We start from the raw sequence: 16,197 nt of genomic DNA, 5'->3' as shown, positions 1-16,197 counted from the left end.
AAATTAGCAGATAAAAGCCCAGTAAGAAGATCACAGGTTTAGATCCTGAGATGGTGACACAGTGCTAATTAAGGAAGACCTAACAAGATGTCGCCCTTAACTATGTCAGACCCAACTTTGGCCAGAATTAGGAGACTTGGGGCTTGTTGCTAAGGAACTAGCTGCGGGTCTGAGTCGGGAAGACAAGGTGCTGTGAGAAGAATGAGTCAGTGTTAACAAACAGACAGTTTCTCATCTTCTTCACAGTAATATGAAAACTATTAAGGATGCGCAGCAGGAAAGGTCAGACATTCAGTGTGGAACTGATGACTTGGGGAAGTCGCAAAGACATGAGAGGAAATTACAGCGGGACCATCAGTTACATATAAGAACAATCAACCGATCGGAAATATGATTAGAAGCTGCCGGACTTAAACACCCAGATGAGTCAGTGACGTACAGTATGTACGGAAAGAAACTTTATTAGATCAAACCCCTGTAGATACTATAACAGCATTTAAAGTTTTTGCAACAGCTGAGTAATAAAAAAGACTTACAAAAGATTTTTTTTTTTATGGCAACCACCTTACTTAAACACATAAATATCACAACCACCCCCCCCCAATCCTAATACAGTTTACTTGATAGGATTACAGATTACAACTGACATTCACACCTACACACATTGCATACTTGCTATTTCAAAACCAAATTTAAATAAGTAGTATTCATTAATAAATATTACGTATTTCATCAATAAGTGGGTGTACTGTTCTCTTAAGAAAGATTTCATTAGTGATGTCGTATGTGCCCATGTAAGAAAGACGCTTAGAGGTGCAGAATATAAAAATCTGGAAGACGACAACATAAACACTTCATAAGACAAACACAGAAATTTAAGTATCCTTCCCCCCCACAATAAGGAAAGGTAAATGTATAAATATGATAGTTCTAAAGTGCATCTGTCAAAAGACTTGTCGAATGAAAAGTCATTAGCGGTCCTGTTAAAAAAGAAGAACAGAAAAAAAAAAAAAAAAGATATGTCTGAACGTGCAGCAGATATATTTAGCAGAAACTACCAACATACATGCACAGGTTTTTTTGTTATTTTGTTGTTTAGGAGATGGAAAAAGAACAAGGTGACAGATAAAAAGGATAAACATCTTCACATTGTCAAGAGGGGATAAGTAGTTCTGTGCCACTTCAGTCTACTCGTTCGTCCACACTTGGCTTTACAGAATGTTTAATTTGAATTTTAAGCAAACTTGGCTGATAAAAAAAAAAAGCACACAGTGGTGAATAAGTTCCTTCTTCTTTCTGCTAGAAATGACTTTACTGAAGCTCTACCGTTCAGTCAGTAACCTGTGGGTCCTCAGGTCGTCCCTTATGAGAGGTGAGGGTTGTAGGGTCTAGATCTTAGGCAGCTTGGGAGCGCTGATAAGAGGGTTGGTCTCTTGCAGATATCGCCGTCCGGCACTCTTGTAGTCGTAGGTGCAGTCGTGCGTCTCTGCGTAGCGGTGGGTGGCACAGAAGTTGTGACCGCATCTGAAAGATTTAAATAAACAGATGTATAAAAAAAAAAAAAAAAAGAAAATAAACATTTCAGTTTCCACATCAGCAAACATCATCTGCTCAGTTATCAGGCTGTTCTGCAGAGACTCTTCTTTAGACTGAAAGCCTACTTATGAGCTCTAATCCGTCTATTTGTCCTTTAGTAAAAACACCATTTCAGACCTTCAATTTATTTCATTAAAGAGTATTAACACTGAGTGAATTACATCACTTATTTAATCACAGAAGTTTATCATTTGACTAAACTGCTATCTCTTTCTCTTTTGAACACAGTTGGGAGCTCCGCTGTAAATGGCTCCATCACTTCAAGTGGCTGGTGTTAAGAGAAAGGAGTTACATACTGTTGCATCAGATTCAGTGTGTATGCCCTGGACACGGCCCCAGAGAGGGATGTGATCCAGATTGATGTTGTGGGGGGGGAACTTTGATAACGTTAACACTTTGTGGCAGAACAAGCAGTGAACAGAGACGCGTTTCCTCTTGAGACATGGATGAGAGACAAAATGATGAACCAGGAAAAGACCTCTTTCTACATGAAGGACGACAAATAGAGAGTGATTTCATTTAGTTCAGCTGGTGGAAATGGTGGAGGCTCTTGTACCTGCACTCGTAGCTGGTGGCCAAGCCAGTCTTCTTGCCACAGAGGAAGCAGTGCTTGGAGCTCTTCTTCTTGCTGCCTGTGGGAGCCTTGACTGGAGGTAGATGGTATGCTGGAGTGCCTGGGAGAACAGGAAACATTTTGTATTGTAAAGAAATATGGCAGTGTAAAGAAAAGCTTTGTATGTGGTTGAATCTGTACACACGGTCCGATCATGTAGCATGACTCTATAAATTATACCATTTCATTTCCAGGTGAGAGATTTGACATTTTCTGACAAAGCTCTTTGCTTTCACCGACTTTGCTCAAGCTAAACGTATCAATGAAATCATGAAGCATTAAAAAAGGTTAAATCAACACAAAAACCATAAAAGGGAGGAAAAGTGCACTCCTCTCTATTTAGTACTTTGAGGCATGTTGCACCTCTGACCACACGCCAGCAGTTTTTCCACCAGCTGTCAAAAGGCAAAACACCTGCAGGGAAAATCACAAAGGAGTGTGGCCAGAAATGCAATATGTTTTCAATTCTCTCTGCACATTTCTGCAAAACTGTCAGTCATCACCGATTCACTTAGCTTTGCCATTCCAATGAGCACAAGCAGAGTGTTTTTATATAATGCATTAGGTCTGCTTAACGTTAGCCGATACCCACAGGACAAAACTGCCAGAAAAGAATCCCTGAAAAACAGTTCAAACTAGTGGTGCAACAGATCACAAAGCTAACGGTTTGAATCATATCACAGTTTTGAGTCACGGATGGGATCATCTTTCTGATCGGCGGAGCCCTTTTGAAGTTCTTCTGCTGCTTCCACCGCTGGCCATGACTTTCACTGCGCTTTTCTTTTTTTCTTTGTCATTTGTTGGGAATCAACAGGCCCCGATTACATGAGCACACACTAGTTTTTTTTTTGGCATCTGTCATGTCTGTATCACTGCACCTCTGCATCGAGATTTTAAAAATTCTCACCGTCAAAAGTAACAGCAGTAAAACTATGGTGGCAAACCTTTGCAATTGATCCACAGCTCACATGCATCCTGAACCATTAGTGGGAGGAAGCTGTCACATTCACGGCTTTTCTATAGGCTTTCCTGACAATTCAGTTCAAGCTTGTCTTATGATTGCATTTTGAAATAATTGTAGTCGGTTAAACTAGATGTCAACAGTGGTGACTTTGCAAAACTTTAAATGGTGAGGCTGATTGTCGATGTCCATTTCAAAAGGGGTCGCAGGATTCTTTCAGGGTTTGCCATTAAGAACAATTACCTGTAGTGATTTCAGAAAATGTCAAGGAGCACTAGTCTATGTCAGCTTGTACTGTGACAATCATGTCAGTGGAAGCAAGCAGCTCGACTAGGTTTGCGGGCTGTGGGGATACGAGAACATACAGATGAAACTGACAGCTGTGTGATGCGGGAACAGGAAGCTCGCTGTCAAGCAGCTGGGCGTGGGATTGGATTTCTATTTGTCTTGTGCACTTTAATCTGCTACCATACAGTGGGTTCAAATATATTCAGACCCAAGAACATTTTCCACCTTCTCTTGTTTGGTAGACTAGCTTGGATTGATTATATTTATTTAAGGGCTGTCCCCATCACATTTTTTAAATTTTTTTGCACACAAAGCAGCACCGTAGAAACACAGCACCAAGAGAGACAAATGTACCTCTATTTAACTTAACGTATCTCAGTTTGTTTCACTTGCTTATACCTTCTTATAAATTGCTGACCGTGTTTTGTTTGTGCTCTGCAGTTCAGTCACCGAAGATGTTTGCGAAGGCTGGTGAGCACAATGGGTAACAGATCAAATTAAAATATGGCCTGTTTTACCAGTTGGTACTTTCCTAATAATTTCCATAGAAGTTTCCTTCTAAGAAATAAGAGGTCATAATTTTTGTCGAGAAAATAATTTCTTTCATCATTTCTTTACTGCTGTAAACCTTCTGACTCAACACTGTCTCAATTTTCCCAGTAATTAAAAGCAAATTACATCACACAAGTGATCTAGTTCCTCCCAGGAAGTTCTGGAAAATTATTAGGAATTTACAGAGTTGAAAAATAAAGCATTGCCAAAATATGTACTGGTTGATTCAGATGTTGATTCTCAGAGCAGTTAGTTGCTTACAAATGGCCAACTTATCCCTACAGTAATCAGGCTGAAGGGGAAAATGTCCTGATTGAGGAACCCATGAATGATGTCAAATATAGTCAGACAACTGGAAAAAAAAAATTGTCAAGAGCAAACACAAGTGGAGTGGACGGATGACTCACTGTTCTGCACAACATAATCAGGACAACAACAAGTAGATTTAGGTCTGACTGTCCTTGAGTGGTCCCTCCAGGGTCCAGATTTGGACCCCACTGACACTGGAGTTTACAAGAATCACTACATATTCTGACTGCGCTTGAGGGCAAATATGTGGACGAATGAGCAAAACAGTGTAGGTGTTTAAAGTGCTGGTGAAGGCAACCTCAAAAAGCAGAAAAGCTGTAATTAAGAGTATCTCAAAACATTCTAAATAATATGTAAATGAGAAATTTCAGACTTTACTTTTAATAAACAGATGCCATGAGTCCAATCAGGAACAAACAAAACAAGCTTGTGGACTGAGTGAATCTTTTTTGAATAACTGATGGGGGTGTGAACACCAGTCGGCATACTTATTGTCTCTGATGGATGGAAATAAATACACTGGGCTCCCACCAAAAGTGTCCGTGTGCATTAGTATTATTTATTCCTTTCAAATTTCTCTGGATATCCTCAAATGCTCAAGTTCTCAGCCTGCGAGAAACCCAGATAAAAAACTGACCAGTGGTAGAGGACAATGGAGTGGCTCGACTCACCGTGTGGTGTATTGATCCACGCACATTTATCCATATTCTCTGTGTGTAGTCTTAGCGTATCAGTGGCCGACATAAATAAGTGAGTGTGCTTGTGTGTAGGCCCGACGCTTTCAGTTATGTGTGCTGCTTCTGCAGTTGTAGCAGTCATGAATATTTAAAGCCTCTGCGGTGCTTTGTTGTGATGCTCATACAGCATGCACTGAAGGCTTTCACATATCATCTTCTCCGTATGTGAATGTACCTTTCAAGAATGGCATCTTAGTTCAGAACTGTTTGGGCATAATGTGTGCACTGCGGAGCGCGCAACACTTTCAAAGTACAACAGGTGGCCTTGAATTCATCTGTCCGTATACACACACACACACACTAGTACCATATACACTAGCACTTCATGAAAACAAAGACGTTCATGCATCTCCCTTACCTGTTCTCCCAAATGTAGTCATGACTCCCCCAGCTGACGCAAGACTGTTGGTGGCCTGAGAAAACAACAGCAACACGAAAAATCAATAAAATAATTGCTGTGGCTTTTCTTGAGATAAGTCAGATTTTTGAAAAATGTGCTGGAGAAGAGCTGGAAGCAGTCAATATCATCATCGGTGAAGCACTGAAATGGAAATGTACAGTGTCTTGTACTAATTGAACATTTCATGCAGAATACCAAACACCTTGTCACATATAGGTTAAAACCTGATGTGGTCTGTTACAGCTACTGCATTTAGAAAACAATTACAACAGACAAACACTATAGGTATTTTCTTTTTTTTATCAATAGACTGTGTGCATTGTTTTAGGGCTGGGAGACTATTATATCCTCATCTCGTGGCAAAATGTGTGACCTCCTGGCAGCCAATTCTCGCCTCTTAATAACTGATCAATTGGATCTTGACACTTAAAATTCCTTCCAATACAATGTATGCAGCTTTTGAAAATCTATGATTATGGTTAAGTAATTCGAATCGATGTGATGAACCTGCTTGATATCTTATTTTGAACAATTCACCAAATGTCATAAAGATAATGCTGTGACAGGTATATTAAAGAATCTCACACAATCCACTTCTATTTTACTTTTAAGCATCCGCTACAATTGTGGGTTTGGATGAGCATAGCCTGGGTATTACTCAAATTAAAGTCGGAGAATAAATTGTTTAGTTCATAAATCACATAAAAGCTTCAAAACAAACAAATTGAACATTAAACCAATAACAAAAATCTAATCTTAGCAGCAAGTATTGACACTTATCTGTGCTCACCATGTAAGAAGCTGCTGCTCGGTGCAAAGGTGACATTTGTCTTATAAGATCATCCTGAAGGAGTCTGTTAGTTGGGATGGATGGCAGTCTGGAGCCAAGGCTGCCCTGTCCTGAAGCAGTGGCAGGAGGCAATGCAAGTGCAAGTCCAAGACTCCCTCCAAGAGTGTCCCTGCTGTTGCTGTCCGGAGCCCTTGTGGAGAGAGAAGCCAAGAGTTCTGAGTTGTTCAGAGACCCCAGTGGCTCCTTACAGGCTTGGTTGGCCATCTTAGTGATGCCCCTTGCTTCCCTCTTGGAGATAAGCTCTGGCCTCTTGCCAGGTGACTCTACTTTAACACCACAAAGGCGTGGCGGATGAGCTGACGAGGTGGTGGAGGAGAGAGGGCATGTGCTGCCTGGCTTCACTTGTCCTGCGGATTGTGCTTGAAAGTTGGACTGTAAACAGGAGAGAGTGGAATCAAAAGGCTGAGGCAGCGGCCTGGCAGAAGAGGATGGAGAGGTGGAGGTGGGTAATGGAGGGGGAGGGCTGATATTAAATGATGTGCCAAGCTGTGTCCTATCAGCTCTGCTGGTGAGAGTGTCACTTGCACCAAGTGTCCAGGTACTGAGTGGGGAGGGGGAGAGTGGCAGCGGGTGCTGCGCCCCAACCTCAAGGGACCGACGGCCTCCCTCTGGCTGGGTGGACACATCCAGACTCAGAGGGTCTGTTAGTTCCCCAAATGGAGCTCCAGGCTGTGTTGGCACCACCAGCCCAGCAGTTTCCTCTAACAAACCCAGCCCGACTGCCTCTGTTGCTGGCTCAGCGGGGTCAAAGGTGGCTTCAGGTGGCCCCCTGATACACAGTGGAGGGAGCTGAGGGTACACACAGTCCCTCATCAACCTGGTGCTGCCAATGTCCAACCGGGACACTTTGGGAGGGGACCGGATCTTTGCAAATGGTGGGCATTCCTCCCATGGCTCCTCCTCCTGAAGCATATAACAAGAAGGCGAGGAGAACGAGGGAGGGGGTCGTCTAGGAATGGACAGGTGGGCAGAGGTATCAGCAGCATTGGGCGGGGAGTGGACTATGGATTTATGGTCTACGATTGGAGGTAGTTGTGCATTTGACTGCCAAGGCTGGTTGATCTGGGGGAGCGAACGAAAGAGGCGATGATGGTGTCGTGTGCTGGAAGGTCCTAGAGTGCCACTGCAGGGATGTGGGCTGACAGGAAGCCGTGGTTTTACCTTTGCTGACTTCTTCGGCTGCAGAACAGAGACAGACAGACAGAAACAGTCAGATTATACCACAGTGCTCTCAAATGTACTGTGCATTTTCAGTATTTTTCCCTCGATGGAATTCTAAAATTACAGCGGCTATTTCATCACTTAACTCAAGCCTCTTGTATAAATTAATTACGAGCATAAAAAACATTGGAGCACCAGGACAGTTTAAAGTAATGAAGAACTCTATCCCCCTACAAACACATGCAAATTAATGTTTGGTGCAGTACATCTGCATTATTCAAAATGGTTGTAGGCTACCATTTTTAGTCTAGGATTACGCGAAGCAGCATTCTATGTGATGATAACATCATACATCATTTGGTTTCATTATTTTATTGATAAATTAGAATCATTGCCTCACAGATATATGCCTCTGCCAACCAGTCAAGTTGCAGTTTACATCAATGTTTGTCCAAACTCAACTCTTATCAAAGGAATTGATAAGGTATTAAGTGTATTTTCTGACTTTTCTGATTCCAGTATTCCAGAATAATTTGCAATGACAAACTTCTTAATCAGAGGCTATTTTTACAGAGCAGTACAGGGAGGTCATCATACGATGCAACAAAACAGTCACGTGAAGCTCAATATCAGCAAAAGCAATGAGCTTGTGGTGGAAAAGGAGGACCCTTGTTCTGATTGTAATTCAAGAAGGGGAAGTAATAACGGACTGATACAAGCACCGTAGGGTCCAAATCAATAAAAAAAAAAACTAAAGCCCTCTTCAGGAAAGGACAGAGCAGCCTGTTCTTACTGAGGAGACTACAATAATTCAGTGTGTACAGGATTCTGTTTATCAGTCTATGTTAACCAGTGCTCTGCTCTTTGCAGCGGCGTGCTGGGGTGGTGGCATTATGACTTGGTCGGGTAAGAACTGGGCAGTGTGGAGGCAGCGCTGGAGAGGAGGACAGAAGACGAAATGAACGTCATCTTGGATAACCCTGCTCATCCGTTCTGCCAGATGGGAAGGTCATTTAACCACCAGATCACCTCACCATGGTCTAAAACCGGGTGCTTCAGGAGCTCTCTTGTGCCCATTGTCATCACATTTAAGTGGAATAATACCTCATGACTTCATTATATCCTATTTTGTCATAATTACCGTATGAATTCTTCAGTTATGCGAGATCACAGTGACCTTTGAAAACCAAATTTAAATCAGTTCCTCCTTGAGTTCAAGAGGGCATTTGTGCCAAATTTGAAGAAATTCCCTTACGGTGTTCCTCGGATATTGCATTAATGAGTATGGGACAGGCGGATGGATACACATACGTACTAACAGACTGACAACCACAGCTGTCACTGGGACAGAAGCAAAATAAAGCAGCAGTGATAAAATAATAGCTTTTTTTCCCATGAGTGGGGGAAAAGGGTTTTGCTGTGTCTGGGTGGTGTAGGCATGCTGTTAGTGTACTCACAACAAACAAATGCAAGCAGGAATATTACCTACATGGCTTACATAACCATTATTGGTAATTATATTACCAATGCTTTATGGAATCAAGTTACTGGTATCATGATTCACATTATTTCCCGACATAGTATTGACAGGGGTGCTCATAAAAACTCTGTCCACATAATGACATCATACTAAATGCTGTGCAATACTCATTTTGCTTACATTTGAAAGGCTCTGATCATTCATGTCTAATAATCATTAATAACAACTGACAACAAGTATTACACAAGAAGAAGAAGCCAACACCAAGACCAACATAGTCTATGTAGTAGCAGCCACAGTAACTACACGGATAAGAGCACTGAACTAATGCATGAAACATGGAGGGAGGGAGCGAGACAGCACCTGGACGTGAACCAGAGATGTGGCCCATTATAGGGTTCTCTCTTGTTCCAGGGAATACAGTATCCTTAAATGTTATTAAATTAATACTCTGCCAAACCTCAAATCTTTAAAGCAACCTCTAGTTTCAGATATGTAATAAGAGCTATAGACCAATTACACACCCTGTTGTACTGATGGCCTTATGTGTCACCGTAGAGCTGCAGCACTTGCAGTTACCTCATGTGCGCCAACTGGAAGTGGCTGGCTTGAAAGCTCTTTGTCTGTCTGAAGAAGTGCCCGGTGCCTTAATGTCTTTGGTAACTTGGATTCATTGGGACACTTGAAATGATCCTCCCTAAAACACCTGTGTGTGTTTACAGACTAATACATATTGATGATGAATGGATAAAAAACAAAGTCAAACTTCTGTCCTAACAGCCCGTTTTGCTGAATCCCAGATTGTGAATATTAATAATTATTAGTTAGCTATGAACACCAACACCTCAAAGTGGAGAGAGAGAGAGTGGACTACTGTTCGTTTGAGTTCAGTGGAGCACACAGCCGCGGAGAGTCATGTAATTGCGACTTCATGACATTTAATACAATTCTGGAGCTGTAATGACAATGATTTTGGAGTGATGGAGGAACGCTGCAGCAAAAATGCATATAACGGAAACAATACATGAAGGGCACAATAACTGTTTTAAATACCATGTCTATTCAAAAAATGGTGTGAAAATTAATACTCTGTGGAGGCCACATTTGCACTCTGATAGCTACTAAAATGTTAAAAGGTTTCTGCAGTCCTGGTAGATGCCAACCTTCTTGTTGAGGTTCATGTCCTCCATCTTGGCTTTGAGTAGCTTCATTTTGTTCATAGTGATGGAGTTCTCAAGGCTCTGCAGTGCAGCTGCAGGACTCTCTCCATCTTCCTCCTCCTCTGCACACACATTGTACACCGAGCCAACACTGGAAAAGGAGAGGAAAAAACATGTTTCCTATTAGTGCTCTGACAAAGATGTGCATTTAACAGCAGCCCCTTAGTGGTCCCACTCACTGCAACCTTTGTCGCAACAATGGACCCAACTACCACTAAATAATCAGCGTTAGGTACTCAACTCCACACTGGCTGCATGACTTTTTTCTTTTTTCTTGAACCAATTGCAATACCAAGAACCTAATGCAATAGCTGCATATGCATAGTTACAGTGTGGACAGACAATAATATAATGGCATAATAATACTTAAAAACAACAGACAACATCCTGACCTCAGAGAATCAGACAGAGGGGTCAGGGTGCCATCTCCCCTGTCGACCACTCGGAAGAAGTTTAGCTGGTCACCCTCACGATAGACCACAAACGTAACCTGTTTGTTGGACAGGCTTTTCTCCCAACCCTCTTCCTTTGTGCTCTCCATCAGGTCAGCTACCTCTTTGACAGGATCCTCCATGGTTACTAACAAAAGAACAGAAGGGGTTCTGTGGTTAAACTAGACGCAGCATACGTGAATTACCTATCGGGGAATTTACTTTTTCATCTAACTTCTTTTGATATCATGTAAAACTACAGATGTTCCTTACCTCTCCTGGTGTTAATTGGGCCTCCCCTCATAGCTAAGACCAGTTTCAAAGTGCAGCCCTCTGAAATGCTGCAAACACAAACACACTGATGATCAATACAGCAGAAAGAGTGAACTGTATTGTAAACTATTCCCCAATGTATGCATTACTAATGAGACATAACAGTAGGCAGGCAGTGAAGAGAGGCTCTGATCTAAAGTGAATAGCACTTAAGTTCATGTGGAAATCGTCCTGACCCTTGAAGTGCACTACTAAGAACGTCACTGGAACATTTGTTTCATATGAGCAGATGTTTCATTGCTTATGCTACCCCTCTGCTTCTAAAACTTCAAAAGAATGCTACAGTGCGATAGGCAAGCCTAGCAACATCTCACCAGCAGCTGTTCATGTGGAAAATTAAGTGACAAGCTTTCATAACAATACCACCATCTGCAGCCAGCAGAGCACTGGAGGGTGAGGTCTGCATCTCATAAACTGACAAGAGTGAAGGGGTAAGCTCTCTTAACATGATCAGTATGTCACTTGTCTCATCCAGCTCCACGTCTCTGGTTCATTTGCAACGCGCTAACTTGAATTAAGGCGGAGTCACCACCACAGCAGAAAGGCTTTTAAAGTGCACATGCTAATGATTCTGTATCTACATGGCATGTTTTCAGAAATATTGCTAGTAATTGCTGTAATGAGCCTCGCTGTCTTTGTGATTTTGCCTCGGAGTCGGTGCTCTGGAGGAATATATTTACCCATAGTCGTGTAGACAATGCTCATCGTCCAGCTCCAGATTGTTCCAGATAAGGTGTTGCTGGGCAACAGGGATACCTTGACAGACAGTCAGAGAGGGGGTAGGAGATTAAACAAAGTTGACAACTTTTCATGACTAAGTTCCCTTATCTGACAGGCCACCAACAGAAGCACCTGTAGACCACTAAGGATGATTCATGTCTGCCCCCTAAAGACAGAACTATGTAATTGCTGAAAAAAAAACAAACAGCAAAGGCACAAATTAGTTCTGCATTGTCAACTAAAATAATGAAAATTTAAAAACTTGACGTGCTACAGTATTACCTCAACATAAAGTCAGATTATTTTACAGCTAAAACTGTCAGCTACACAAGCTTGTCCAAGCTATACCTCTATATTTTATCTAATATTATTGAAAAGGAGTTCATAATAATAAGACTCCCGTAGAGGGCCGACATCCTCACGATTACAAAGGCTCTCTAGAGCTACTCCTTGGAATGAAATGAAATTAAATGAGTGCATGTGTAGTCAGGAAGCTCTCTGTGCCCACAATGAGTGAACTCGCTGACCTGGGGCTGGAGGTGGGCCAGTGTTAGTGAGTGAGCTGTGGTCCTTTCATTGCAGAGTGGTATGCTGCTTCACAAACACACAAGCTTGGCTGACACACCTCCTCACACACAGAGCACAGAGAGGCCTTTCTGACCAAAACTGAAAACAGCAGCAAAGAATGTGGATATGGAAGGTCATCTTGATCTACAAAAAGAAGCAACCTCAAAAGACGGCGAAGGCCAAAATTAATGAGTGAGAGCCAACACATGGATTCATTCAAATAGACCCCACAGAGCCTAATCCTGCACTGCAGAATGGATTTGGCTGTGTTCAATTACTGGGAGACGAGACAACAGACCACGGATTTGCTGTGGTGATGATATTATGAGTCAGTTGCATTTTTCATCGAACAACCTGACCTTTTCCAACAATTTTGCATTGCTGAATCAAAAGTGCGTCTTGTTTCTAAGATGGTTGGGTGTTGTGATTCACCACGGCTCACTATAAATGAAGACAGCGATAGCAATAAACGCAATGGGTCAAAGTGACGGGGCACTGTCTGTAGTACATGCACATTGGAATTTAAATTTGGACAAATCATTATAGATCAAATATTTAATTTTTAGTAACAGACAATTTCAAATTAAAAAAGGACACCTTTACTTAACAGATCAAAATGTATCGTGACAATAACTCTATGTCGTCAATCAATGCAACCATGTAATCATGAATTTTCTGTCAGTTCTTTTTTGCCTGTATTTTTTCCACTAAGCAGCTCTGAGTCACACAAACCTGACTCCACAGAGCAGCAAACCCATCAAATAATACTGCTACCCGACCGATTCATTGCAACACCCAGACTTATAAAATATGGACACAGTTTCCTAACAGCAGACTAAAACATGCAAACTACACATAACTGGACGTTTTACCTTCCAGCCTCTGGATCTTTGCCTTGACTGAAATGACAGCCTCAAAGGGCAACACGCGCAGCTCAAAACAGGTCCCTGTCAGTGTCTCTATGAAGAGCTCCATAGTGTCATAGAAAGGGAGCTTGTAGTGAAAAGCTCCCACACTGTCGTCATTAAAGAAGGGTGGCTCCTTCCTGTCTGTCATCTTGGCTGGTTGGGGCAGAGACTTCGGGGAGATGGTTAAACGGGGGGGCTGGCCCAAGATGAGGGAGATGGGGACAGGCACTGCTCACTGGCCTCACGACCGTCACACATTATGCAGGATGACCACAGCTGTGAGTAGAAACAAAAACACTGCATGATTCACACAACTTTTTAGAAAACCGGATTAGATTAACCATTCACAAACTCACAGTATGCACTACCCACAAGTTCAATTCATCCAAAATAGTCTATGCTCTGAAACTTCACATTTGCAAGTAGGGCTGCACTAACAGTTATTTTCATTGTCGATTTATCTGTCCATTATTTTCTGGATTATTCGATCAGTTATTTAATGATTTGGTCTATCAACGTTTCCCAAAGACCAAGATGGCATCATGAAATTTATTGTTTTGTCCGCAACCCAAATGTATTCAGTTTACTGTTATAGAAACATGAAAAAATTCACATTTATGAAGCTGCAATCAGAGAATTCTGCACATTTTCCCTTGAAAAACATCGCTCAAATTATTTTTATCATTACGTTAACAGGTGACAACTAATTGATTAATCGTGGCAGTTCTATTTTCATGCTTCATATAGCATTCAAAGTTATCATCTGATAGCCAAGTTATTTTCATCTGCACATGAAAGCACCATTTTGAAAAACCCATCCATGCATTCAACTGCATTTTGTGCACACGTTTGAAACACAAGATCTTTCTGGGTAGTGGCCACACGAGTCTCGTATGTTTTGATTTGGGGAGCAATTGTTTCAGAACAAGGGCATGTATCAGTGGCCGCAGACACGTGCAACCCTCTCATAAAATATTCAGCCCGGCATTTAAGGCCCTGGCCAAAATTCAAGAAGATCAGGTGTGTTACATAAACCCATCAGAGGTATGAAGTGTCCTGTGCCTGGCCACAGACTTTGACTGATCACCTCTTGTGACACGTGCCTCTCCAAACATCTTACAAGACTTAACATCAGAGGCCAGTTAGTCCAATCAAGCCTTTATTTAATCTGAAAGAGGAGCACAAGCTGAATTTAACAACTCATCACATAACCCAGGACATTTTATTGTGTAGATGCCCTTTTATCACTTAGAAATAACATAAGAATATAGATTACAGCTTCACCTTGGGAAACCATTACACATTTTCTAGTTTGGGACTAATGAGAATAATATATGGCTATCACATATCACCTTGCCTCTGTGTGTTTTGGAGTACAGTTGTACACAAGCAGCTGTGCAGGCACTTAATAGCATGGTGGCTCTTAAAATTGGGGATGGCGTGACAGGAGCTCCAGTTAACACTCATCCCCTTAAATGAGATACACAACACTGAAGATTAACTGTCTAGCTGATTATGTGCTCCACTCTGTTAGTTACTGTTATGTTAGTGTACGAGGCCCGAGGTGTCCCCATTCAGAGCACTCACAACAGGCCACTCGAACAAGAAAACGACTCACTAAAGTGGTCAAGTTACAGGCAGCTACATTTAATCTTATATATTAAACTGGTTGACCGCATCAGCGCAGGTCAGGTCGTTAAAAACAGATGAACCAGGTTAGCTAGCTGCCTGACAACGGAGATGAATGGAGCTGGAAACGGTCTCAGTACAATTATCGTTGTAGCGGCTAACGTTAGCAAAGAAAGGTCACACAAGCGGCGCTATTCAACCACTTTTCACAACACAGATTAAACATTTAGTTAACGTAAGTGTGTTATTGTTGAGCGCTGCTTACCTGTATGTTGTAATAATACGGTAGCGGAGTCCGTCTAGCCGACGCTGCTAGCATTAGCTTTCGTTGCCATGTTAGCCAACATCTCAAACAATGGCTGCCTTTCTCCGTGGTTGGCTAGCGGGCTGCTAGGCTACTTTCACGGGCTTCGGTCCTGTCCCGTCCGCGGCGGCTGTGGAGAGTGGAGCTACGTTCAAAGCTAAGCAGCATTTCATCACGTTTCACCCTAAAACCAACGCACGGGACAAACTGGGCTGGGTGCCGTTGTCGGTCGCCGTGGCCCCCTTGTTGGCGACATCATGATACCTGTAAAAAGCGGCTGAACAACACCTTTGTGACCTCATTTGATTGGCAGCCGGAAGAACCAATTGGCGTTGCGGATGACGAGGTGGGCGGGGCATCAAGTTGGCCCTTTTGTCAAAGCCAGAGTGAAAATATTCTAGTTTAAACCTCATCTTCATATATGATGATATATCAGGGTGCTGCCACCACTTACAAGTTTTAAAACAGAGTGAGGTAAGTGCTGCAACAATAACATCCAATAATTCCACAAGTTTAGGTGCAAATACCAAAGGGATGATTAATAATGCAAACAAACATGGAGAAAAACAGACCTGATGTCACACTGTGGCACTTCTCTAGCAGTGACGGCCCCCCTGAGTTGGAACCCAACTCCCCCAGAGTAGTAGTTGTGCTTTAACTATTTATTTTCTTGTACTTTTATTATCTTTTACATGCAATTTAATGTTTCTGTCTTGTTTTTATTGCGTTTTATGTCCCTGTAAAGCATTTTGAATTGCCTTGTGTCTGGAAGGTGCTATACAAAGCCTTGCCTTATGAGCAGCTTCTTCATTCATATGCCCATCAGAAATGAATGCAATGCAAAACCAGTTGACATTAAAAAGAATCTCTTCTACCGTGGAAAAAGGTTGGAGAATTTCTAAAGGCCAGATGGGTTCGGTTTAAATGTTATAAGCCAGAAGCTACAAATCCTCCTTTTTCTACTTTAATAATACTCACCTCAGCAAAAGCACTAAACCGTAATCATCCAAAAATTAGACAGATGTGGAGTTAATAATCTGGGCTCCCTGCTCCTATCAGACACTGATCAATATCCAAGTCTAGACTGCCACTACACACATGGGACCCACTGAATTGGAAATAATCACGCACATTTCAG

At 42.1% G+C, this 16,197-nt stretch overlaps 2 protein-coding genes across 4 annotated transcripts in view; one reads left to right on the top strand and one right to left on the bottom strand.

The window, feature by feature from the left end:
- slc25a16 (solute carrier family 25 member 16) overlaps positions 1-16,197 on the top strand; it is a 391,343-nt gene that overhangs the window by 96,058 nt on the left and 279,088 nt on the right. The gene's annotated exons all lie outside the window — the stretch shown is intronic.
- On the bottom strand, positions 454-15,308 carry zfand4 (zinc finger, AN1-type domain 4). Its single transcript, XM_070841313.1, has 10 exons — positions 15,021-15,308; positions 13,091-13,402; positions 11,612-11,687; positions 10,872-10,939; positions 10,560-10,746; positions 10,111-10,258; positions 6,247-7,485; positions 5,415-5,469; positions 2,153-2,270; positions 454-1,524 (listed from the first exon to the last, which is right to left on the bottom strand). Exons 2-10 carry the CDS (start codon positions 13,272-13,274, stop codon positions 1,389-1,391), a joined length of 2,211 nt encoding a protein of 736 aa, XP_070697414.1. The 5' UTR covers positions 13,275-13,402; positions 15,021-15,308; the 3' UTR covers positions 454-1,388.

The sequence above is a fragment of the Pempheris klunzingeri genome, chromosome 12 (genome assembly GCF_042242105.1).
Source record: "Pempheris klunzingeri isolate RE-2024b chromosome 12, fPemKlu1.hap1, whole genome shotgun sequence".
In the NCBI taxonomy this organism is placed as follows: domain Eukaryota; kingdom Metazoa; phylum Chordata; class Actinopteri; order Acropomatiformes; family Pempheridae; genus Pempheris; species Pempheris klunzingeri.
The sequence above is the reverse complement of the archived record's forward strand: the minus strand, read 5'-3'. Positions and strand labels throughout refer to the sequence as shown.

What these genes read in the sequence shown, in the direction of transcription:
- zfand4 (XM_070841313.1), bottom strand. Translation starts at nt 13,274, where the DNA reads ATGACAGACAGGAAGGAGCCACCCTTCTTTAATGACGACAGTGTGGGA. An exon ending in CCTCTGTCTGATTCTCTGAG is followed by an intron (nt 10,259 to 10,559) that starts GTCAGGATGTTG and finishes CTCCTTTTCCAG; the next exon opens with TGTTGGCTCGGTGTACAATG. An exon ending in GCCACCAGCTACGAGTGCAG is followed by an intron (nt 1,525 to 2,152) that starts GTACAAGAGCCT and finishes TAAATCTTTCAG; the next exon opens with ATGCGGTCACAACTTCTGTG.